The sequence below is a fragment of the Patagioenas fasciata genome, chromosome 2 (genome assembly GCF_037038585.1).
Source record: "Patagioenas fasciata isolate bPatFas1 chromosome 2, bPatFas1.hap1, whole genome shotgun sequence".
Lineage (NCBI taxonomy): Eukaryota > Metazoa > Chordata > Aves > Columbiformes > Columbidae > Patagioenas > Patagioenas fasciata.
This window is the reverse complement of record NC_092521.1, coordinates 22,487,678-22,513,442: the sequence shown is the minus strand read 5'-3', so window position 1 is coordinate 22,513,442 and position 25,765 is coordinate 22,487,678. Positions and strand designations below refer to the sequence as shown.

The window sequence follows — 25,765 nt, the reverse complement described above, 5'->3', positions numbered from 1 at the left end:
CAGCGGGGTCTCGCGAGAACAGTGCGCCCGGCGAATCCGGTCACGTGTGCGTGCGCGCAGGGCAGGCGGGGCTGCGCTTCCCGGCGGCAGCGAGGATGCGGGTGAAGGTGCTGAGTCGGAATCCCGACGACTATGTCCGCGAGACCAAGCTCGACCTGCAGCGCGGTGAGCGCGGCGAGCGCGGCGGGGCCACCGGAGCGGGGCCACCGGAGCGGGGCTACCGGAGCGGGGCTACCGGAGCGGGGCTCGGCCCGGCCTGGCCTCGTCTGCCGCCCGTCCGGGAGGGCCGAGGGCAGAGGCGGCGGAGACAGGGAAGGCACTCGGGTGCCTGCCGGCCCTGCCCCGCTGCTGAGCTGCCAGCGGGGGAGAGTGTCAGCCAGCTGCGAGCCGCGGAGCCCCGGGTGGGCTGTGCCTGCCCTCCCTCCCGCCGCCGGGCTCGGCCGGTCGGTAACCGGCGCTGTGCGCATGCGCTCGCCCGCTCCTCGTGCAGCGGGCCCTGACCCGCCGTGCGGCGGCGGGGGTCGTGGGGCTGCGGCCTTCCCGCCGGGCTCTGCCCCCCCTGCCCGCCCCGGGCGGAGAGCGCGGGCTGCTCTGGGTGCTCGGGGTGTCAGAGCGCGGTCTGGAGACAGCTAGAGCTGGAGCGTGGGGCTGGGGCGCTGGTCACCGGCCTGGGCCTCCCAGGCTGCACTCAGTGTGACCCACGATACCCTTGGCACTCTGTCGCATTTACTGCTGGTTGTTTCCCGCTACATCTTATCCTGCTTCCTGCCTATCCCTTATTAAAACTGGCAAAAATCGTGTACATTTTACACGTTGTTTTTACAAGTAGTAACTGCAACCTGGTAGCTGTGATGATGACTGTCCCTGCTGTGTTCTCATCCTCATCATCTCGCACAGTCCTGCAGTTTCATCTCTGTGATGTGATAGAAATGAGGTTTAGTTTCTACCTAGTGTGAGAAATATTTTGTGAAATGGCCACCTGTCATCAGAAAGAGCGGGGAATAAAACTCTGTGTGTCGTGGATACACAAAGTCAAACTACTTTAAGCAGGACAGTGCACCTATAGTATTTGAAACTGCATATACTTCATTATTTGATTGGGGGTGGGTGGCTATGATCTATGAAGGAGTATTCTCTAGTTATTTAATTGTAGTAACACACTTAGAATGTTGAAAAATATTGAAGTTACCCACTGCAACAGTAGCTGAATATATCGTAATTTTCTGAATGTGATTTGTGTATGAGAGGTAAAATCAAATTCTGTGGTGTCCTACAGAGTGATATCTAACTCAATTTCATCAGAGATTTGAGAGATTTTAATAGGCGTCAAATAATCCTTGGAAATCAGCAGATGGAACTAAGTATCTGTTCTTAATGAGTGATCTGATGGCAGTTACTTTTCTGACTTTTCAACCTTTTTGCATGAAAGAGACAAAAAACAGAAGTGCAATGTCAATAACCACTGTCTGTCAGTTTATTGTAAGGTACAGCTGTGCAGGTGAGTGCAGAGAGACCCTTCCCTGGAGCTTGTTGGGTGTAAACGCTCCTCTCTGGGAAATCAGATAGTGCTTGCAGAGGACCGTGTGAATGCAACTAATGAGTCTTATTTCTGAGTGAGGGCTGGCTTCCAGCTGACTAAACATGAGGAGTGTGAGGTTGCCTCTCTGTGCTTGTCCATTTAACTGTGTTCTTTCTGTGTATATTAGAGTTTAACAGTAGGAAGCTGGTATTGTGTTGTTTTTTGTGTGTATGCGTGTGTTTCGCTTTGTGGTAGTTGGCTCTTTTTTAAAGTAATAGTTGCAAGGTATCTGCAACTTCCAGTTTATTATATACATTAATATCTTCGTTGGTTTAGCACTATAGCCTTGAAAAGGACATCAAATAATTTCAGAGTTATTTCAGACTGTTAACTTCGAGTTTGTTAAGTGAGCATACTAATGATCCCATGAACCAATTTCAAAACAGTAGGAATGGCAAAAATGTTGGTGTTGCAGAAAATTCTCCCATAGCAGGAAAATCAGATAAAAGCTGCTGAATTCAGCATACCTTGACCTACACTACATACAATGGGTTTCTAATGTCTGTGTTATTCTTACTACAGTTCCAAGAAACTATGACCCTGTATTACATCCGTTTGAGGTCCCAAGAGAGTACGTAAGAGCTATGAATGCAACAAAGCTAGAACGTCTGTTTGCAAAACCTTTTCTTAGCTCTCTTGATGGCCACAGAGATGGAGTTAATTGCATGGCCAAACATCCAAAGAGTTTGTCTACAGTGCTGTCTGGAGCTTGTGATGGAGAGGTAAGCTGCAGTTACAGATCACCTTTCTTCCTTCTTTTTTCTTCGTGTGGCCTTTTTTTAATGCCCCCTGCTTATCTCTCTGTGTCTTTGTTCAGCTGTGACATCTCTTGGAAGGTGCAACATACCCATTTTGGAGTAGTGTTTCTCAAACTGCAGTCTGTAGCTTCACAGTGCACATAAGAGTTTCAAAGGCGGCAGGTTTCGGTTGCAAGCAGGGGGTGTGATATTCAGTTCCTCAGGATGAAGCAGTGAATGTTAATATTTACAGTCCATAATGATTGCTTTTTGCTGCCCATGTAACCTCTGTTTCCTTTGAAGAAGTAAACTGCGGCAGATTAAAAAGACTACATAAAATCAGATCAGCTAGGGGAAAGAGGCACCAGAACGAAAAACTTTGTGGAATAATTTAGCGTATTGCCTAGAAAATGCTAACCCTGTGTCAGTTTGAATATTTTAGGTAAATATGGCAAGGAGCAAGCAAGGACACTTTTGTTGGAGTTAGTTGCAGAAAAAAAAATCATGTCTTTTCTGCCTTCTCTGTCCTCTTTTACCCATATATTGTTTATTTGGTAGTACTTTTGTATTTTAAAGGTGACTTGTGGGTAGCTGGTTGCTTTCTGCTTTTTACAGAAGGTATGTGTGTCATGCAGTAGTGTAAAGGAGAGTAACCTTTTCAGAGAGGAGGTGAATAAATTTAAATGAGACATTGACCAGTTTTCTTATCCGCTGGGAGAGTGAGTAAAGTCCTGGATAGTATCAATATAAACAAATATAAAAACCTCTGTGGTTTTTGTTGTTTTGCTTTTTTTTTTTTTTTTTAAATGGGCCCAAATGCTTCGACACCAAAACCTCTGAGAGTTGAATATCTCTACAGGATATAATGCAGCAACTGGACTGAAAACATTGTGTTGCTTCCAAAGGTTATTTCTGTGTGCTTTTTTTTTTTCGTTAGAGAGGTATTTTTTGCTAAGATGCTAAGATTATTGTTGCTACTGTCTTTTAGCAAGAATTCTAGTTCAGAAATAAGGGAATGCAAAAATATGGTAGGTATACAGTTTGAGTGGGAGGAAAGGGTTAGAAGGAAAGAGCAGCACTTCAAAATTTTTTTCCAAGAAGGGAATAATTAAGTAGTTTTAACATTATAAAATCTGACCAGTGTTCAAGCCAGCTATGCCATTTTGTTACAACGTCTGTGATGTCTTTACTTGAATTATGAACGGCAGTTTTGGGCTATAGAAAACTTAACAACAGAATACTTTTCTGTTTTTAACAGGTTAAAATTTGGAACTTGGCCAAACGACAGTGTATTCGTACTATACAAGCCCATGAAGGCTTTGTTCGAGGCATGTGTGCTCGTTTCTGTGGTACATCATTCTTTACTGTAAGTATAATGTGTCTCTTTAATACAGTGCAGCAATACAGTGTATCTGTTTGCCATCTGTTTTCCAGTGAGCAACTTACCCTCTGGCATACAATATTTAAATATTGAATGAACACATATATTCAACCTGTCAGTGAACCTGACAATCCTGTTTCTGATGAAAATTATTTTGGTACTGTGATATGGATGTTATTCAAGACTATGGAAGGGATAAATAGCAGAAAATTGCTAATGGATGGTCATGTAAATAGAACTTGAGTAAACTAATTTTCATTAAAGAAGTAGATAGATCATGTTAGTTGAAGAAGTAAGTAGATTGAAAGACAAACAAATGCTTAGAGAAGTAACTGTTTTTATAACCTGTGATTAAAGATAAGATGATTAATTTGAAATGGTTCTGGTTCAGTAAGGTTATGTTGAAGCTCTATTAGCTTATTTCAACCACAACTGATGCAATTGTGTGTAAACCATCTAGAAAGAGTATGTCTTCATGTTTCATTCTAAGATGATACAATAAAAATAATGGGTTTTGAAGAGTAGAGTGTCCTGAGGTTTTGCTTCTTGTAGGCTCAGCGTTGAAGAGCTATTTTCAATACTATATGTTTTTCTATTCTGAAATACATACCAGGTCACGAGGATAGCACTTAGGATGTAGAGGAAGCCATAGCAAAAAATTCTAAGTAAGTCCAGATTAGAATCCCCTTTTGACAATACCTCTGCCTGAAAATTGAGAGAGGGAAAGAAGAAACAGAAGTAGTGCAATCAGGAGAGGAAGTTAAATGTTTATAGCTTATTCTTTCTTTCTTTTTTTTTTTTTTTCCCCCAATTTGCCTGATCCAGGTCACTGCACAGGCAGGCAAAAGCTTGTGGTGGCATAGTGCAAGAGGCAGCACGGGGTTAGGAACAGGCGACAGGGGCACCTGGAGGTGGAAAGTGCCTTTTAACTGTTTACATGCTTATCAAAATGACTTTGAGAAAATAATTTGCAGTTTAAGGTGCTATTTGATTAAAAATCACAAAATGTAGCCTAAAAACATAGTCATCATTCCCACTCACCTTTTTCTTATTCAGTCCTGGAAGTACCTCTTTCGAAAACTGGAAGAGATCTATGGATTGAGAAAAAGACAGTTGAATAGGTGAAGGAAAGGTGGAGGAGCACTAACAGTGATAGATGGGAAATCAGTCACCTCCTTTCACAAGCAGACAGATCCCCAGAAAGTCTCTGAGCAGCAGCCACTTTACAAGCCAGCTCCCTTGCCACCTTCTTCTGCTACTCCAGTTTTTATTGCTGTGCACAGTGTTATATGGTATGAAATACTTCTTTGGCCAGTTCAGGTCGTCTGTTGTGCCTGTGTCCCCTCCCACTCTGTTGCCCACACCTGGCCTACTTGCTGATGGGGAGGCAGGGTTGATCATTGATGGAGTCGGGGGGAAATCCCTCGACACCGTGCAACTGCTGTTCAGCAACAGCCAAGACATTGGTGCCTTATCAGTCTGTTTTACCTGCAAATCCAAACCACAGCGCTGTATGGGCTACCGTGAAGAGTGTTAGCACCGTTCCAGTTAGATGATGTACATGTATCTTCGCAGTTTATAGTGGAATATTATGACAAGGAGAAACAATCTTCAGCTTGGAGATATAAAAGGGACCAGTGAATAGGTAAGAGAGGGAACTCACATGTAGGTCTTAGATCATTCTCTTATGCAAGGCTGCCTGTACTTCATTGCAAAGCGTATCTAGTAAAATAAACCCAACATATTCTTGTGAAACTGTACAAGCTTTCTCCAATATTTCCAGGTTGGCGACGATAAAACTGTGAAGCAGTGGAAAATGGAGAGCCCGGAATATGGAGAAGAAGAAGAACCTATTCATACAATTCTTGGAAAGGTAGTAAATCCATGTTTTGATTTTTCCCATGGTTCTTTTGAATTATGTTTGAAGCAATTCTTGTGTAGCTTTTGGAGGAGGGAGAAATAGTTTGATATTGCCTGTTATCACAATGGGATGTAAGGTAATGGCATCCAATTTTATAATGACACTTTTGAAGTATCTCCCAAGTATTTATTATATTTATTTTACATACAACCAGAAAGGAATATCTCAAGCGTCATCAGAGACTGCTTAAATCTGCTTCTACTAATCATCACTTTCCTGAGAACTGGTCAGATCTTTCTGTAGTCTCTTTCTCTACAGATGTGTGTTGTCAGTGCTTAGTCTGTATTAAATAACTTTATTTTCATGACAATGCCTTGCAGCCATTCAATGTAAAATTTTTACTTTGTCTTTCTTTTTGGCAAAAGGCTAAAAATATATACTTCAGCACTTTCAATTTATGATAAGCTTATTTTATTTATATTATATTAAATGCTTTTTGTAAATAGGTAGTTTGAAACTCTTTAATTATTGTAATGTCTATGGAATCTGTTCAGATCCTCATTGAAAATTTGTAGTTGTACCCTTGAAATTCCCGTTTGCTTTGAAAGCAGCCAGGACTTTGTAAATGGGCTTCTAATGTTGACCCCGTTGTAAATTAACAAGAAACGCATGCAAGCGCATTGAGTACACAGAAAGCTGGTCTATTGTGTAAGGGTGCATCTGGTAATACTTAGTTTCTGGTAGCAGTGGTGACTTGGTTTACAGTAATGTAAGTGAATAAAAACATGACAGATGTGATATGCAATGATTTGTTGATTTTTATTTTTTTTTTTAGTAAAGTTATACTTGCATATTTATTTATAAATGATTTTGTAAATGTTTTTACTTTTTTGTGTTCGTTGTTTTGTGGTGTGGTGTTTTGTTTTGTTGTTTAAGACAGTGTATACAGGAATTGATCACCACTGGAAGGAAGCTGTTTTTGCCACCTGTGGCCATCAAGTGGACATTTGGGATGAGCAAAGGACGAGTCCCATGTGTTCTCTGACATGGGGTTTTGACAGCATAAGCAGTGTAAAGTTTAATCCCGTTGAGGTAATGTTTCTGTTATGTATTGGAAATCAATATTCTTGATCAGTATAAGATCTAAACTCTATTAACAAATATTTAATGCCTTTTTGCAAATCTATATTTTGATATGTTTTAACATAATATTTAGGAGGGTATATACATATGGCTGTATTGCTTTGGAATGTAGTTCCATATATTTTCATATTTTTATCTTTTGTCTCTGTGGGGGAGAGGAGAAAGAAAAATGGGGTGGTCTCTGTTCCACCCACAGCAATACGTACCTCAGCTATATGGTGTAGCAGTTATGTGGCTGTGGAGCTCTCATCTGTTCCAGTTCTGTACTCCCTGTGACCAAGACTTTTCCCCTTCTCCATGGCAATCACGTTTGATTAGCAGTTCCCATGTGCCTTTTGGCTGGGCTGTGTTTGTAGATGAATTGTTTATGAGGAATTGCTTGTTATTTGTGAAGTAGAGAGGACTGGGTGGATTCTAACTCTTACAGGGAAAGCTATTTGAAGTGTTTGTGCTGAATGATTAGCTGCACAGAAAGAATGATGGATGTATTACCTTGACCGAAAAACTAGCTATTTGTCTACCAGCTTTGTGAAGTAGCTGGGTATCTAATATAAACTGTTGACCCTGTGTTCTAGAAGTGTTTGGAAGACCACACATGCCAATTTTCTTTCTTTCTTTTCTTTTTTTCTTTTTTCTTTTTTTTTCTTTTTTTTTTTTTTTTTTTTTTATTTTTTATTTCTCCCAGACATACCTTTTGGGCAGCTGTGCTTCTGACAGAAATATTGTGTTATATGATATGAGAAAATCAACTCCATTAAAAAAGGTAATCTTTCTTTCTTTTAACAGAAGCTTAGGCACTAATAATCGTACTGAATATGTAAATAGTCTGTAACTGTTGATGACAATAGAGAAAAGGAAGCTCTGAACTGTGAGTTCACTGAGTTTTTTGTTGTCTAATTTTGAGCCTTTTAGCTGAGTTTTGAATTGATGTTGAGATTTTAAACTATGCAGAGTTAGAAGGGCCCTTTTCTGCATTCAAATGGGCTGTCACGCTCACTGTGTTGTAATTCTTGATAAAGTGCCTGACCTGACAGTAATTTCACAATAAGAACTTTATGTTCCTGTATTGGATTCTCTCTGGGCATGTGTGAATTTTTTTTCTTTGCTTCCTTCTGCGAAGCAGGAGGATATAAAGTAACTTCTAAGGCATTTCATTTTCACCATTGGAGAGCCTTGCTCTGTATTTGAAAAAGTGTTTTACTTTTGCATGGTGATAGACCCTCCCTTGTGCACCTAGTTTAAGCCTTTGTGGTGGAATCAAAATTGTATTTGTATGTGGAATTTACCAATGACATTAAGTTTCTTATTTATCTTAAGGGAATGTATTTATTTAAAACAAGAAGCCAGTAATTCATACACACGTATTAACCTTGATCCAGTTCAGTAGTTTTGAGCCCCAGAACTATCTTAACAATTTTAATCTTGAAATACAGTATTCTGTTTTGTGAATACACACTCAGTATCCTTCTTGTGTGTTATGTACTGTCTGCAATAACAGTCGTCTGGTACACACTAGAACACTATAGTGGTATTTAAATTAGTTATAAAATGGGAATGTTGTTGGCATAACAGTATTTCTTTCTGTCCCTGTGCTCCAACCATTTTTAATGAAGTCTCATTTGGGCCACTGAGACAGGACTTATAAAAAACTGTCAGTGATACTAGCCAGAGACCTGAATGTTGAAATAGACACAGCCAGTGCTGTAGATCTCCAGTTAAAAGGGTGTAGTTTGAGCTTTTGTGAAGTAGGTTCAAGCCTAACAGAATTTTACATATGTATATATACTAAATATAAAAAAGTATACATACATGAATGCATGTGTAACCTCATCTAGGTGTTCCTGCTCTGGTAGGGGGATTGGACTAGGTGATCTTTCGAGGTCCCTTCCTATGCCTAACATTCTGTGATGTGTACCTCTGTGTTCATTATTGTAAGAGTTATAATTGTACAACTATATTTTGTTATATTTATGTGAATTTATGGTGTTTGGTATAGTAAGCTTAGAACAAAAATGAGTTTGGAGTACCATAGCATTAAACACCCAAATGTCAGAATTTTCAAGTAGGATAATGCCTGGCCTAGAGCATTGTGGAAAATCCTGTTTAGAGTTGTTTAGGTTGTTAATAAGTTACTCCTTAATTGTACATCTACTTCGTGTCAGGAATACTGTATGGGATTTATTTTTAAATAAAATAGTTGAAAGCTCCTGTGAGATTCAGCAGAAGGCAGAGCAGTTGTGTGGTCCGGGGTGTCAGGACCCTCTTTGCTGCCTCCGCTTCTCCCACCGCTCTCTCTGAAAGTGGGGGCATGCGACATACACCTGCTGAATGACTCTTGCTTTGTCTGCTGTGAGCAGAGCAGAAGGGTCTTGTTAGGCTGTCATCAGCTGCATTCCTCCAGCTTCAAGGCACACTGGCCTCTTGTAGCCATCTGCTTACTAGTACCAAGCAAATCATGTGAATGTGTAGCAAATGAGTCATGGCTAATACAGTGATAGTGGTGAGTAGATTATAACATAGTGACTTCTGAACATGTTGCTTGGTGCTTCAATAAGAAATGGCAGCTGTCCTGCAACATTCACAAACTGCCATTTCAGAGATAAAACAATAAAGGGGTAGTAATAACTGAGAGAACATTACAATTTTATAATGGCTTTGCAAAAGCTGGTTCACAGTGTCAGTTAATGACTACATCCTTTGAAATAACCATTCAGTTAGACATGTGTATAGATTACTTAACTTAAAGCTCCTGTAAATATGATGAAGTTAATATTTTCAGAAGTTCTGAGTTTACACATTGACCACTAACATGTTTACATGTTAAATGACCACTTAGAAGAATGTGCTTCTAAGATGACTTACAGAACATAATTGGAGTGTAGCAGAAAGCAGTGGGCATATGATGGGGCAGAGGAAGTTCTTGAGCTCCCATTCTAATACTGCTAAGGAAACATTCTGTCATGTCACTATTCCTCTGCCATAGTTCTGTGTCTAGAAAGTGCTTGTCTCCAGTGGTGTGGGAGGCTTTGAACTATAGCAAGTATTTTATTGTCTATAACAAGGTGGCAATGTGTAAATATTCTTCAGGTTATCTTGAACATGAGGACAAATACACTGTGTTGGAACCCCATGGAAGCTTTCATTTTTACTGCAGCAAATGAAGATTACAAGTAAGTGTGACCTTGCTTTTTAATAATCTTGATCATGTTATGTTCTTAATCTGTGTCTTATTTATTTGTCATCATGCTAAAATATGTTTTTTAAAAAGCCCTCTGTGTCTAAATTTGAATCACTCAAGTAATAACCTAGAGAATTATAGGCTTACTGATCTAAAAAACAAACAAACAAACAAAAAAAGCTTGATAGTAGACTTCTTCTTTTGATGTATTTCAGTGCCTGGGGGGAAAAGCAGTGTAACTTAGAAAAAAATGCAGCTGAACCAATGCAAATGTAACTTGCAATGAGACCTGGAAAATGAATACTGTTGCCTCAGACTGGACCAACAGGAGTGTTTATTTTCTTGCTGCCTCTTGTGAAGCTTATATATTGTACTGATCAGCTATTTTGATGAGAACATTTCTTTAAAAAAGATGTATATAAGTATTTTGTGAAATGGTTCCAGAGGCTGCAATACTTATCGTCTCAATGTCTCAGTGTTTTACTTTTGAAGAATGCTATTCATGTGAACAGCTAATCTGATGTTGAAAAAGCTGTCTCTTCAAAACTAGGGCACTGTAAAATGTGCTCCTTATCCTTTTGTCCAGGAAGTCAGTGATCTAACAATAGATTGCTGTTTTCTTCTAGAACACAGGAATTTTATCACTTATCTTAAGACTGTTTTTCCAAGGAAATGGAATCTGGCCCACGCCTTGAAAGTGGGTGTTGTATTTAATGTACTGCTTTTCGCCTATTTTGGTTATAGTATGATAAGGCTACCAAGCTATGTTACTTATTTTTTTTTTCCCCTTTGCTAAACTAAAAGTTGTAAGCTGTTACTCTCAGGGCAACTATCCTCTTGTGAACTAAGGCAATCAGTATAAGCGCAATGGAAAATGCATGTATCAACAATGCACATGCAGCTGTTGGCTGATTACATGGACCAGAGGTTTTGAATGTGATGCTACCATACTTGGGGAGTTTAGAAGGAAAAAGTAATAGTTGCCAGTAAACTATTAAATAAGAGCTATTGAATTAATTCCAGTTACACATTCATCTGCAGCAAGGAGGGTGAGAAACTTGCTAAATTACAAGTTTTTAATATAGTAGTTCTACTAAATAGTATATCTTAAGCAGGTTTCATTCAGTGTTTTGTCTGTAAAGCACTTTTGCATATTGGCACTAGCACGTTAATGATCTACTTGGTTGTTATGTCTCGCTGTGTATCAGTGGGCCTGTTGATTCAGAATGAGTACAGGTAGATCTTACGTGAGCTTTACAGTGCTTAAGAGTGAACCAGCTGTGGTCCAGCAGCTGTGTGTTTGTTTTTAATGTAATGCTTTTCTACAGATAGTGTGCTCTGCTGAACTGGTATCTCCATGTATTGAAGGACCAAGCTTTCCTTGGGCTCTTAACATTGTCTCACCCAGTGACAATTAGGCAGTAGGAAAGGTGCCAACCATGTGTGAGCTTCCCAGCAGACTCTGAATTATTAGGTGTTCCCAACATGGGAGTATCTGAAAACCTTGCAAATTTGATAGGCTTCCTGTAATGATTCGGAGATGTTTGCCTTAGTTCAGGTTATGTGCTTGTATCTGAAGATGGAGTAAAGGAGGGCAGTGTGGTCATTGCAGAAATAGGTTTGGTTAGTGACCCATGAACAGATGAGGAAGGAAGCAGTGGAGACTGACTGTTCTTTGACAGTGAGCAAGAAACCTAGGTCTGATCTAATAACCAAAACCTCTGAATAATAAACTGTTTTCAAACCCTAAACAGTATGTCATTCTTTCTTTTAATGTGTTATGAGCAGTTTTAAAAAGTTCCCTCTGCAATATGGATCTGTTCTTAAGTATGGTTTATGTGTGATTAAAGTAGCAGTTCGGCAAAAATGTACTATTTACTTTAGAGTTTTAAAGATATTAAGCTGTTGTATTTATTTTAAAGCTTATATACTTTTGATATGCGCTATCTTGAATCACCTGTGATGGTGCATATGGATCATGTGTCTGCTGTTCTTGATGTGGATTATTCACCCACTGGGAAAGAATTTGTCTCTGCCAGCTTTGATAAGTCCATCCGCATTTTTCCAGTAGACAAAGGTCACAGCAGGTGAGTGATTTTACTCCTTTCTTGCTGTCATTCATTCCAGTGATCTCCCGCCCTAGTCCTCAAAATTCTTAATTCATTCATTAACATCTTCATTGAGGCATTTACTTTTGGTGAATATTGAAATCTTAATCTGTATATAACTTGAAATTGACAGGTCATGTAGTTGACAGATAATTCTGGAGTATATATTAGAGTAGAACTTATACTTAACTGCAGTATTCATACAATTTTGGATTAGTATTGCAGTGGGTTATTGTTCTTGGGTGTACTCATTTGTATTTTACCAAGACGAATCCTATCTTATTTCCCTCTATATGTATCATTAATGATTTTAGGTCACTTTGTACTGTATCCGTCACTGCTTAAGTTTACAGCGCCTTACAACATTGTGGCACTTGGTTTTCTAGGGACTGTCTTCGTCCTATATGGACGATTGCTAAAGGCGTTACATGAAAAGCATTGTATGAATTCTGGAGGATCAGTTTGGGACACTTTTGTGATCTGTTTTGTTACACTTACTACTTTTTGTTCATATTTGTCAACCACATTCTGATTAATGTGACAATGCTTTGAATGCCGTTCACCTTGAATTAGTTTTTCATGTAAGGTTTCATAAGGCAGAGTATTAAATATTTTGCTGAAGTTCAGATTGGATCTACTCTGCCTCCATTATTATTTTTTCAGTTTGATGAAAATGGAAGGAAGTTATCAGATCTGTCTGATATCACTTGTTCTTCATAAACCTACCTTCATTATTCTCTGCTGTCAATTCTTCCTCTTTTTTTCTTTATTATTAACTTCATTTTACTTTTAGTTGCCTTCCTCTCTCCAAGATAAGCCCCCAAAGAGTTTGCTACTAGTGGTTTTGGGGGTAGAAATGTAGAAATATTGTTTGGGGGAGTAGTAGTATATTTTTATTGTTGATTGATGCAGCTATGTGTGTATTATTTAATGTAACTTTGTATGCTCTTATACTCTATTAAAGATTCAGAGGAGTTGTTTACATTTTCCTTTAGAACTAATCTACAGGCAGTATTCATTTTCTTGCTGCCTTGCTATAATATTTTAAATGTAACTAGATATTGCAGTTCCTTTGTGGGTTTGTTTGTTTGGTTTTAGTGGGGGTTTTTTATTGTTTGTTTGTTTTTGCTTTGTGTATGGTGTGTTTTTTTTAATTCTTATGTTATTAGGCAGCTCTTGTGTTCTACAGGTCTTCCTTTCTATGGAATAGTAATGTTCACAACAGTAATGTGCTTTAACTTTGCGTATCACCATTGAGGGGATGTTTGCAGACCCCTTAATGCAACAGTAAAAGGTTTCATTCCACATTATAGCAGATTGTTGCAAAGGCCCATGGAAGGAATTTTCTTCTTTGTCCCTCCTTTTTTCCCCTTCCCTGGGTGGGCACAAGTCTAGTGAGGAGAAGCCTTACAATTGAAGAACTTAACTCATGCAAGCTGACTAGGGCATTCTAGAACATTTAAAATTCTTTGGAACCTGCACTTTTTCAGAATTGCACAGTTGAAATTAATCTACTAGAATGGAGAAAAGTCTCCAAATGAAAGATCTGATCTCACCTGGAAAACTGAGAGAGCAGTTAAGAGTATCTGTAAAGAAGGATCCTGACAATATTCCAGTTTTGACTTTTGATCTTACAGCAGTCTGAAACTCCTAACTGTCAATTCTTTCTATTTTATTTTAAAATGAAAATTGAAATAAGGGAACTGATTAGCCATAAGAAATAAGATTTATGAAGTTGATTAAATTTAATAAATTCTTGGTAAGCAGAACTGGATGTCTGTGTAAATTTTTTAAATGACAGATCCAGGTTATTTGGCCATGTTTTGTGTTTTTCCTTTCCCTGAGAATGGTATTTAATAACTTGTGATGACAGCAACAGGAGAGGTAAAGGCTGAAAATTCAGAGTAAGGAAAGGAAAGGTACTTAGTTCCCCAAAGGTGGGTGAAGAAAAGCTTTGTTATTGAGACAAACAGTAAAATTAAACATAGACACGCTTATGAAAATGCATGTGTGTACTCACACTATTAAACATAAGCATCAGTAAAAAGGTCGTGTGAGTATTAATGCTTTCTGCAGGTATTCATGCTCAGTCTTCCACATGGTTGTTCTTGTAGAGCATCATTTGAGCGTGAATTACGAGAGGTGGTTAAGCTTATTTAGGGTGCTGAATTGATTACTTTTGCTTTTCTCATAACCCCTCCAGCTCAACCCCAGTCTAGTTTTTCCACAGCTCTTGAATAGGTGGTGTTTCCATACTTTCTTTCTATTACTACTTGGATTTTACTTGTAAAAATAACTGCGTAGAAGAAAGAGAATGGTCCATAAGCTGCAGTGCATGACTAATACACCAAAGGAGTGGGTATAAGCAGAAAATAAGTAGGCCTTGCTTATTCTTCACCTTTAGAATGCAAATAAATAATTAAAATTACCAGAAAAATGTTCTTGGTTCTGTATTTTTATAGCCGAAATTAAATAATAACTTTATGATTAATATTGTTTTGCTTGTTTGATATGTTCTTATATGAAACTCTCATCTAATTTTCATTGAATATTGGCTTAAATGTAACATGTAGAAACAGTTTTCAACAGGTGCCAGGACTTGTTGAGGTAGAGTCTGATGAGAAATTAAATGTAGTTTGTGCTTTAATAGCCACACAGCTGTTCTGAATGCTTTTTTACTAGCAGATATTTACTGTTGAGCTTGTTTGCAGGACTGTAGACTTTACTTCAAGTTTTTAGGGTTTCAAAATTTTTCCTAGGGGTCTCTTAGGCAATGATAAGGATGACAATTTTTGGGGAAAGGAGGGAAATCACAGTGAAGAGTAGCCAATCCATTGCCATGCCATAAGTGGAGAGCTGGAGATGTTTATTTACTGTTCTCTTTCTCGTTTGTAATGGTGCTGTCAGATTCTGTGGCACCAATTCTTCTGCAGTCCCATTCTGTAATGCTTGATCAGTGTAACAGCATGTTAATGGAAACCATCCTGAGAACAGTACACATATGATATACCCATGGCATGTTTTGCAAAAATAGTTATTCTTTAGCTATTTACTGTAATTTCTATGAAAACACAGATCTAAAAAGCATCTTATCCTGGGTGGTCCTTTATCAGTCTGATCATCATACTTTATTTGAATCTCTCTATGTATAGATTTAAGTGTTTAAAAAAGCAACAAGTTAAAAATTCGTTTTGTCTTGAACAGAATGCTTTCTGCTATTTGAAAGGTAATGTTGGTGGGAAAAGTGATGATAGATCATTTTAAAAAGTTTCTTTTCTTTAGGGAGGTATATCATACAAAGCGAATGCAGCATGTCATCACTGTAAAATGGACTTCAGATAACAAATATATTCTCTGTGGCTCAGATGAGATGAATATTCGTCTGTGGAAAGCTAATGCTTCTGAAAAGCTGGGAGTGGTAAGAGTTGCATTTTGCATTTTAAAAATTGTTATTACAACTGTTAGCCTGTTCAATTTCTAAAAATTTGTTTCTAAAGGGAAAATATAAAACTGTAGTTTGACATTTGTATTTAATTTGAACTGACATGCAGTATAACTCATTGCGTTTACTGCAGCTTGTAATAATAGAATTACATGCCTTGTTATTGCTACGCAGGGTGGGGTTTTTGGTCTTGTTTAATGTTAACAATAATCATCAGTTCTAACTAAACAAGATGGGAGTTTTTTTACCTGCATGCTACAGGTGAGAATTCATCCCTTTGCACTAGAGAAAAAGCAGTAAATTGTGATTTGTCATACGTAAGTTATTCTTCTGAGGCTCAGGGGTAGTACTTTTAAAACATTCTGGCTGGCATGCAACTGGTTCATGTGCAGTTGTGCATATGATGTGCAATGATAAGCATATGTGTTGTGAAACAGAGCACTTGCCCCGGTGCGTAACTGAGATCGTCATTAGCCTATGTAACTCTCAGGTATCAGGTATGCAAACTATGGGGTGTTTCAAAAAGATGGACCCAATTTGAAATCACTACTTCTTTGAAATCGGGTCCATCTTTTTGGAACACCCTGTAGTGTGGTGTCTGCAGTGTAAGTCAGTTTGGTTGAAGTGTCCATAGGAGGAACAGACATCAGTCTAATTGGATACAAGTCTCATCAGTTACACTTGTTCAAAGGTTTATGTATAGACAAAGCCAAAATTTTCTGCTACAGTTACCACTTGCATGTATTCCTCTGCACAGTTGTATTGAAGTACTGAATGACGTTAGAGAATTGATTTGACACTTTGTCCTCTGGGAGTGATCCCTTTATGTAGCTTTATATTGTTAGGTTGTTTTGGAGTGGCTTACTTTGCTTTTTCTGAGCCTATCAGCATAGCTGTCAAATAACGCTCCAGGGAGTTTCTACTTGATCTTGTGAAGAATAAGGGGAGAGGAAAGGGAAGCTGTAATTCATGGAAGAATATTGTACAGTTGAGGGGATGGATCTATTGGATAATTCTGTCTAGGGCTGCTTGTGGTTACCTGAAGCTCTCTTAAGTGATAGTATCTGCGTAGGAGGGAAGTGAAGTGGAGCTGGGAGAGGTGACAGGTGAATAGGAGTGGTAGGAGTACTTAGGGCTACAGTGTGGAATGGGGTAGTTCATGGACTGTTGTGCCTTGTGAAGCACTGGATACGGAGTAGCACAGCGAAAACAGCATCTGCATCTTGAGCCATGGCTTGCCATAGGTATTTGAAAGTCCTATTATTTTTCTCATCTTCGTTATAGAGCTATAGATTAAAATATATACCCATATATCTTGATAGCCTATACAGTTTTTGTGGTTACAAACTACTATTGAAGTTGAATTTCTGTAATGGAATAACTCTTTTTTTGTTGAGGATGCTATAGCGTGGACCGGTTGGAGCAGGTCCAGAGGAGGTCACAAAAATTATCAGAGGGCTGGAACACTTCTGCAGTAAGGACAGGCTGAGAGCATCAGGGTTGTTCAACCTGGAGAAGAGAAGGCTTTGCGGAGAACTTATTGCAGCCTTTCAGTACTTAAAAGAGGCTTGTAAGAAAGATGGGGACAGACTTCTTAGCAGGGCCTGTTGCAATAGGACAAGGGGTAATAGCTTTAAACTAAAGGAGGTGAGACTCAGGCTGGACATGAGAGGAAATTTTCTACCATAGGGGTGGTGACACACTGGCCCAGGTTGGCCAGAGAGGTGGTAGATGCCCCATCCCTGGAAACATCCCAGGCCAGGCTGGACGGGGCTCTGAGCAACCTGATCTAATTGAAGATGTCCCTGCTCATTGCAGGGACCTGGACTAGATGAGCTTTGAAGGTCCCTTCCAACCCAAACTATTCTATGATTCTATGATTTTTTTTTTTTCCTCTTCTGAACTGATTCTTGGGATTTTCCCACATAGTGTTCCACTTGAACATTTAACATTTAGATATCAATGCTGTACTTGCTAATTCTAAGGACTGTGCAACTCATTACAGACTTCACTTTCTGATTTATCTTTTATGTTCAATTTGCTTAGACAGTGCGGTATTGGGCAGAAATATTACCTCTTTTCCTGCTCTTGTATCAACATGGTCATGGCAATGTCCTTTTCACCTGGTTTTACAGCATTAGCTGAAACTTTTTTTATTCATACTTAGCACAGCAGGAGCATGCTGTTCTTATCTAAGATGTTCTGCAACAGAATTGTCTGGTATTTTTGACATAGAACTTAACTCTGTACCCTTTTTGTGAAGGACTAGTGGGTAGAAAGAATGTAAAAAGTACAATTTTCATATAGAACGACTCCTAATATTTTCAGATGTGAACAGAAAATTCACATTATTGACTACTAGGTGGCATTGGCTCCTTTTCTTATGAAAGAGTAAGGATACTTGGCTCTGGGAAGTAATATGCAAACCCAACTACTCCTGCATTGTAGAAATATTACATACCAAAAGAACAACTTGAATATTTTTCAGTGTTCAAAGTGGAGAGTGGTGAATGACATTCTGTTGTTTCATGTAGTATTTGCGTCAGTGAAAACTGACCATGAGTGGGCCTAGAAAGGCACTACTAGTTATGACTATCAGGTATTGGCTGTGGTCTGCACATTAGTACTCCTTGAGTTCCCTGACCAGTGTATCCTATATAAAATTGCCCATCTGTTTGTTGGGTTTTTTTTTTTTCTGTTTGTAAGTACATTGTTGCTACTTAATGTCCTTCTTGGAGGCTGCACATACATTCAGTTCTGCTGTTGTGGGATCATACAAATAGAGCTTTTGTATGTGCCTGTAAGAGTTTGTAAGGATTTCTGACAAAGCTCTCCAGCTGTCAGCTCCCAAGATACACAGGTCAAGTGGCATGTGCCTTTTCTCTTTTTTTTTTCATTTGGTGTTTTGCCCTTTTTTTTTTTTAAACTATCAGAAATGGAAGTCATCTTGTCATTTAGAATACAAAACTTGTCATCCTATCTTAAAAAAAAAACAGGTTGCAATGTCGAAAGACGTCTTAAGAAAGCAAAATTATTTAGAAATATAGGAAGAACGTAGAAGGGGCATAGTGAATTATGTAGAAAAACTGCTTTCATGTCACATGGGTGATGCTAATTAACTTGTAAAAAAAAGTTATAATAAGAAGAGGTCATGTTTCACATCCCCATACCTTGTGTGGAAGTGTGTTCAAGCCTGATGCTGTTGAAATAGCAAGACATGGAACAAGAGAGTAACTGTTGCTCATGGAACTTAAGAGCGGAATCTTTATGTCTTACCACGTTCTTGGATGTACCTTGGAAATGTTGCTTCAGTTCAGGCAGCTGTGCCAATCCTTGTTCAATCCAACCTGGTAGTTCCTGTGATTCTTAACATTGCAATTGTTAATGGCTGTTTATCAGGTTCCGCTGTTTTTCTTTAGTACCTGCTCCTTTTTTAGAGGATTGATGTTCTTATCTTCATAGGCATATGGTAGCTTGTTTTGTAAATGTCCAGTTTTCCATAGTCTGTGGCTATTTTTTGACCATTTTGAATATTCAAAACTGAACAGTCAGTAATTCTGTCGGAAGTGTCAGAATATGTCTTAAACGCTTAGTTGCTTGGTCTGCTGTTTTTCTTCGCTGAGAAGATTTGATTGAATGACTCATCCAAAGGTCACTGTATTTCTGATATAATTCTAACATCTTGTAATGCATTGTATTTTAAGATGGATATTTTAGGGGTGGGAGTGAATGGAAACCAGCATCCTGAAAGGGGAATGGTAATCAAACTTTTTTTTTCCTTTGGTGAGTACTTAGTCTTGGTTTTAGCATTGCTGGGTTCCAATGAAGTTGTGGTGAGTACATAGTGCTTATGTTGCGAGTGATGAACATTTATCTGCTTGGAAGGTTATACTTTCTGAACCGTGGCTGCCATAGCAGTCATCGGTTCCGACGTGCATGTTTCTATTGTTTTTTAATGTATTTGGCATCACACTCATTATTTAAAATCAGTGGAACATTAAAGTAAGAATAAGTCTCAGGAGGAGCCAGAGGCATGCTGTGTCTCCACTCTGCTGACAATAAAGTCTGTATGGGTTTTAAATAGGGGTGGCAAACCTCAAATCTCTGTTAGGGCTACTGCAGAAGTTGCATTAAAATAATTTGCAGTGTTTAGTTTTTTGATAAAAGTTGATTAAATAGTAAATACTATCAAATAAGACTTAAGTTTTCATTTTTAAAGCAATAAACATCTAGCTTTGCATGTCCAGAAGCAGAAGACCCAGTTAAACAAGAATTTCAAGATACTCCAAACTGTTGTACATAAAATGTGATGTTATGTATGTTTGAGTCTTCTGTACCTGTGCTTTTGGAGAGGTTTGGCATTTCTGAAAAGGTAAATGATTTTTGGCTTTTGAGGAAGAGAGGAAAACAGAGCCTCATCTGAGTGAAAAGACTGGAAATGCAGCAATAATAGAGTAAGTTTCAGTTAATAAAATAGAATTAATCTACTTAATACAAAGAAATGGGTAGATTGAGATTTTTTAATTGTAGTGAAAGCAATGAACCATCAGTAAAACTTCAGAAAGCTGTATTGATCTTCAGTCTTTTGACACATCAGAAAAAATCTGCACCTGCAGTTCCTATAGTGTAAATGCTAAGTAACATTTACTTCTGTAACAGCTCCAAATTTGGCTCTGTTACATTTCCAGAGTAGTTAAGAACTGGAACAGAGCACTGGACAATTGAAGAAGAAAACCTTCTGCGTATGAATGATTTATGTTTCAGTAAAACTAGTGTGAGGAGTGTAGCGTAGGTTTGCTGCTTTCTTACAAGATGCAGAAGTGACAGCTTCAGAGTAAGGACTGAAAAAGATGGGAGAAAGTGCAATTACAGGTCTTGATTTTGATCTAGCAAAGTGCATTAGCAGGAGCATATCAAAACTGTCTAATTGTATATCCTTTTGGTCTGCTGCTGGCACACCATTTTGTGACATATGGCTGATAAGCAGTACCAGATATTGTATGACATGGCAATCTTTTCATAGTGATTTTGTATTTTTGATTCAATGCACGTGTAACTCCATCCCTTTAGCTATGATTTTGTGCTCTCAACATCTACGCTACCTTTTCTGTTGTTTTTGATCCAAGGAAACAATGAGTAATAAACTTTATGACAATAAATTTTAAAAGGTGTTTTCAGCAGAGCAATGGAAAAAATTGAATTAAGACAAACTATGGTGTAGAAAATTGCTGTAATATGTTTGGATTCTAAAAATACATTGCATCTGTGCTCTGTCTGCCCTGCCGTATAAGGGCAACCTGGACAGGATAGATAAACAGCTATTTCGTATTCTCATGCTGAATTACAGGAGTCTAATAGTGTGGAGTTTTAAAGACCGCACAGTACATAGTCTTTAAAAGGACAATTTTTTGTTAAAGGTGGTTTTAGCTCTTCAGTCAGAACTCTGGAAAAATGCTTACTTTCCTTCTGCTTAGATGGGAAAAATAACCAACCTCTCTCATCTGGAGGGAAGAAAGGCATAGGCAGTTTACTCAAGTTCAGATTTTCCTGTTGCTGACAACTTGGTTGCATTTTAGGGTTCTTTTCGCCCCTTTTTACTCTAGATATTTGCTGTGAAGTACCACTGCGGTAATGGCACAACTCAGCTGTCTTTCTGCCACATAATTTCCGTTTTCCTCATACAAGAAAGAAGTGGCACATTCACTTTTGGAATGTATGAAAAATGGTCATACTTCATCTTTGAGCATGTCTTCCACTCATGATGTCATATAAATCCTAATTTATTATACTGTGGAGTGTTCTGGTCCCTACAAACGAAATCTCTAATCCTGCTGCATTTACAGCATCTTCTCCAGCTCGAAGCAGGATGGGAAGCAATGCTGTTCTCTTCAGCTGCTTGCGCTGACCTCTGGAAAATGACTTGCAAGAGCGACTGGAATTCCATGCGTTCTTGCAGTCTGCTTTCTTAGCTGTCTGCTGCCTTTTGTAACTAGACAGAAACTTGTCATTACTGCAAAATTTTCTTCTACCATCATGTAGATAAGAATGTGCTCAGCCCAGCCTCGTATATGGGGCATTGGCATTCAGCAGCTGGCCTTTCTATAAATGACTTTATATATAAAAATGGAATTGGACTCAAGCTAACCACTGCTTAATCTGTGCTATTTTTTTAAATAAGATATCCTGGATGTATCTTTAATTTACAGATTCACCTCTTGTCTGTAGGATCATCAAGGCTATTCTAAATCAGCAGCAATTCGCTCTTCTTAAATTAAAGGAAAATCATTGCATTTAATTAAAATAAAAGCTCTTTAATTTGGATTTTCTTGGCAGTTTTCTGCAGAGTGGGAACACCTGGGATTTACTGAGAGTGAACAAGCTATTTAGGCTGGCTTACTAGGAGGAATTTCAGTAAAGGGCAGAGGGATGTTAGTTTTAGTGGGTTAAGATTGTAAAATTTACTCATTTGCAATTTGAGAGATCATGATAAATGTAAGTAAAGCAGAAGGATTTGTTTTTATTGATAAGGGCATGTGGAGAAACAGAGGCTGTGAGAGTATTTTGTGTTTGTGATGCCTGAATAAGAATTTTCTGAACAGTGAGCAACTCTGCATCTGGTACCTTTTTTCTTTATTGTCCCAACAGAGAAATGCCTTTGCCATGTGGGTTATTAATACTTGCCTTCAGACCATCAATGGTATTTTGGACCAAAATTATCTGAGTAGGATATTTATTTTTTCAGAATTTATGAAATATTCTAAAAGAAGTCACTTCTAAAAGTGATTTCCAGAGTGGAGAACAGCCAATTGCTGATTTCAAAGGAGGGAGAAAAGCATGTTGCATAATAATGTAGGTGGAATTTCCAAATTTCTGTGTGTGTAATATAGTTGTTGCTTTTGTTATTGCTTTTTTTTTGTTACTGTCTGAAACTCAGGTTTGTTCAGTGAGTCAGCTGCAAAGCTGATTATATAGAAACTGAACTATTGTTTTGCTTTTAATACTTCAGGTGCAGGTAGTAGTGGATGAAGCAAATGTGAGAGCGCAAAAGACTTGTGCCACTGTGTGTTTGAGAATAGGAAGGGCTTTTAAATGTCACTTGAGTTAGTGTGTTTTGGGTGGGAATGTAGGAGGAAGATGACAGGATTATCCTCTGTTAATATTTAATATTAAATACTTAATATTAACAGATTTTCTGTTTGTGTGAAAGCTCACTAGACTGAAATTCAGCTGAAATTCCCAAAGATCTAAGCAAATCCAAAATACATAAGAAATTCTTCAGGAAGCAGTGCATGCTTTAAACAAAAACACAGCACACAGGGTTTTTCCCTTTGATAAAAAGCATTAGGACCAAAGGAAATATGCCTATTTTAAAAAACACATATATCCTTTATAGGTTAGCTGTTAGGAAAAGGCATTTCTTAGTTTCAGTGTTGTTAATGATGGCTCAGGCATAATTTTAAAAAATAGTGTATTTTGTGGTAATACTAGCTCACCTCAATTTCATCTGTGTTTGATACAAAGATCTTTTTTTTTTTTTTTTATGTGCATGATGAAAGTTGGAACTCCCTATGTGCCATATAGTCAAGCTAATACTTGAAGCTCAGTGTACTTTTCAGATTTCCTAATGCATCAAGGCACTGGGTAAGATTTAGGCCACCTAAAGAGCTGTCTGTAAAGCTGTTCATAAAGACAATTCATTTATAGCATTTGTACTTACACTGGCTAGTGATTAAAATGCCTGCAAATCTTTGTATCACAACAGAAGTTGATCATCATCAGGGGTTAGGAAAGCAGGCAGACTCTGATCAAAGAGGTTTTACTGTCAGCTATTTCTATAGCACATTAAAATCTGATTTTCAGGGGGTAGTCAGTTACTTCACTGAGCTTTGAAAATGCGATAATGTTTTGTGTTTGAGCACTGGAGTATTGTTGAAATTGTAGGTTTTTAATACTTACCTACCCTAATTCTGAAGTTTCTGTGATTACAGTCATTTGTTGAAGGAAGCCATTTGAATGAAAAGTTATTTTTTGTTTTTGTAGGAAGTTTTGCAACAGTTAAATCCCTGTTCTTTTACAACATGCTTGCCTGTGTTGTTTTGCCTCTAGCTCGCACCACGAGAGAAGGCAGCTATGAATTACAATCAGAAGCTGAAGGAGAAGTTCCAGTATCACCCGAAGATCAGACGCATAGCTCAACACCGGCACTTGCCTAAGAGCATATTTGGCCAAATCAAGGAGCAGCGCATCATGAGAGAAGCTCGTCGGAGAAAGTATGTCTTCCTCTTCTGGCTTTGTTTTCTCTCAATCTGAATAAAATGCATCGCTGCTGTGCTGTAGCAGCGATGTGTGGGACTGACAGCTACGGGGTGTGGGAGGAACAAGTAGAAGCTACTTTTAACATCTGAATAAGTGATCATGAACTACTGGATTGATTAGCCTTTGATTATAAGGAAAATGCAGATAAGTGCCAGTATCAATGAGGACTGGCTGCTTCCCAAAACTTCACTGAAGAAATGGGAGCAAATACCATGCTGGAAGGAGCCACAGTGCTCTGTTAAACACAACATAATGCAACATTGCAATGGAAACAAAATGGCCTGGTTTGGGTGTGAGGAGGTTGTGGTTTTTCTTGGTGTGGTATTCGGTTGTTTTTGTTTTATTAAGTGCCAGGCTCCATGATGAGTGTTTACAGTCACCTGGATCATTGCCATATTGGCATATCTAGGAGCAGGTGGAATACTTTGTAGCCATTAAATTAACAGTCAAATGAAAAAGTAGTGGGTTTTAGTCCTCTTTCTGAGCTGAAAGACACTACAAACTTGAGCAGCAGATATTGCTGGCAAGAAAACAAAGCAAGCTGAGATCCCAAGTAAAGGCTCAATTTCGAATTTCTAAATTAGCCCATTTTAAAGTTATTTTTCAGAGGGACAGTCCTTCTCAAGGGAAGAAGTATATGGCTTTTGATTAATAAAAGCAGAGTAATTCTTAAATATATGTATATTTTATTTTAATCGTAGCATATATCCATTAGTAGCTTAAGAAGGAAGCTAGTGTTTGTTAAATTGTTCGTCTGATTACTTAACTCCATTCTTCTGTTTTTTACTTCTAGGGAACTGAATCGTCGTAAGCACAGCAAACCAGGATCTGTGCCATTTGTGTCAGAAAAGAAGAAACATATTGTGGCAGTAGTGAAATAACTGTTTTCATCTGTGCAAAATGTCACAATGAAAGAAAATGTCACTACTGAATGAATCCACAGTACCTAATTTGATGGACATTGGTAAGATGGTGTGTGGCTCCAGAAACATGGCCTTTCTTCCAAGTATACACGTGCTCTGATGTCTCAAGTCATCGTCTGCTTTGGGTAGTTCTGAGAATTGGCCCTGTAATCTTTTATAGCTATTTGTGTGTCTGACGTTACTGGCCCAACACTGTATATTGCAGTGGAGTTTGACCCTTCTCATATAAGCAGATAACTTGGTAGTTGGTGGAGGATATCTGTAGTTCTAATCCTGATCTGTGGTACTCATACTAAAAAAGAAGCCTGGACTTTATTCAAATTTGTCAGAGGCAAAAAACCCCTTTGTTCCAAAGCTGATATAGTAAACAAGTGACCTTAAGGCAATGAAATAAATCTTGATTATTCCAACTGACAAATATACTGTGTTTTACTTATTACAGTACATCCTTTTATTGAAAAGGAATTCAACAGGAATGTCAGACATCTGTAAACATATTTATAGTTTTGCTCTGTCTTCTTAACAATTGTTATATGACTTGACAAAACTTCAGACTGTTGCTAATATTGTGACGTAGTTGAATAAATATCTTTTCTCTTTAGCTTATTTAAAACTTCTAAAATCTGGATGAAAGATGGGAAATTATATAAAAGCCGGAAACTTCTTTAGATGACATTTATTATAAACCTTCTATTTTAAGTTTATATAAAAAAATAAAAGCTTCAGTTTCACAAGATATATGTAGTCTGAAGTTCTTCTACTGTTTGTCTGGGAAATGTTCCTCTCCTGTTCCAATGGGACAGACTTAGCTGTTTACTGAAGATGCTAAGGTGATCAGAAAACTATGTTGGAACTGAACTAGGCCTCCTAGGGTGAAGGCTTCTCTTGCAGAAATATGATATATTTAACAACTGTAAGTGTTGCTTAACATCTTCCATACAAAAGGATTTTTGTAAGCCTTTGCACTGCAATGCAGTCTGTAACTACACCTTCACCTAGTTTATGCACGAAAAGAAAATGAGCTCAATTAAAATAAACTTTATAGTTTAACTTTTTAATCTGGAAATTGAGCACTTTGAGCACTTGCCTTCACGTAG

At 38.2% G+C, this 25,765-nt stretch overlaps 1 protein-coding gene across 1 annotated transcript; it reads left to right on the top strand.

The window, feature by feature from the left end:
* The first annotated feature begins 11 nt into the window (after positions 1-11).
* DCAF13 (DDB1 and CUL4 associated factor 13) lies at positions 12-25,404 on the top strand. Its single transcript, XM_065832936.2, has 11 exons — positions 12-165; positions 2,102-2,301; positions 3,575-3,682; positions 5,481-5,570; positions 6,495-6,650; positions 7,387-7,464; positions 9,789-9,871; positions 11,802-11,966; positions 15,270-15,405; positions 23,536-23,699; positions 24,539-25,404. The coding sequence occupies exons 1-11, from the start codon at positions 96-98 to the stop codon at positions 24,624-24,626; spliced, it is 1,338 nt and encodes a 445-aa protein (XP_065689008.1). The 5' UTR covers positions 12-95; the 3' UTR covers positions 24,627-25,404.
* Positions 25,405-25,765: the final 361 nt, after the last annotated feature.

Bases quoted from the DNA above. Each gene is read 5' to 3' on its own strand.
- DCAF13 (XM_065832936.2), top strand. From the start codon at position 96: ATGCGGGTGAAGGTGCTGAGTCGGAATCCCGACGACTATGTCCGCGAG. The intron at 3,683-5,480 runs GTAAGTATAATG...CAATATTTCCAG, and splicing joins GTGGTACATCATTCTTTACT to GTTGGCGACGATAAAACTGT. The intron at 11,967-15,269 runs GTGAGTGATTTT...TCTTTTCTTTAG, and splicing joins GTAGACAAAGGTCACAGCAG to GGAGGTATATCATACAAAGC.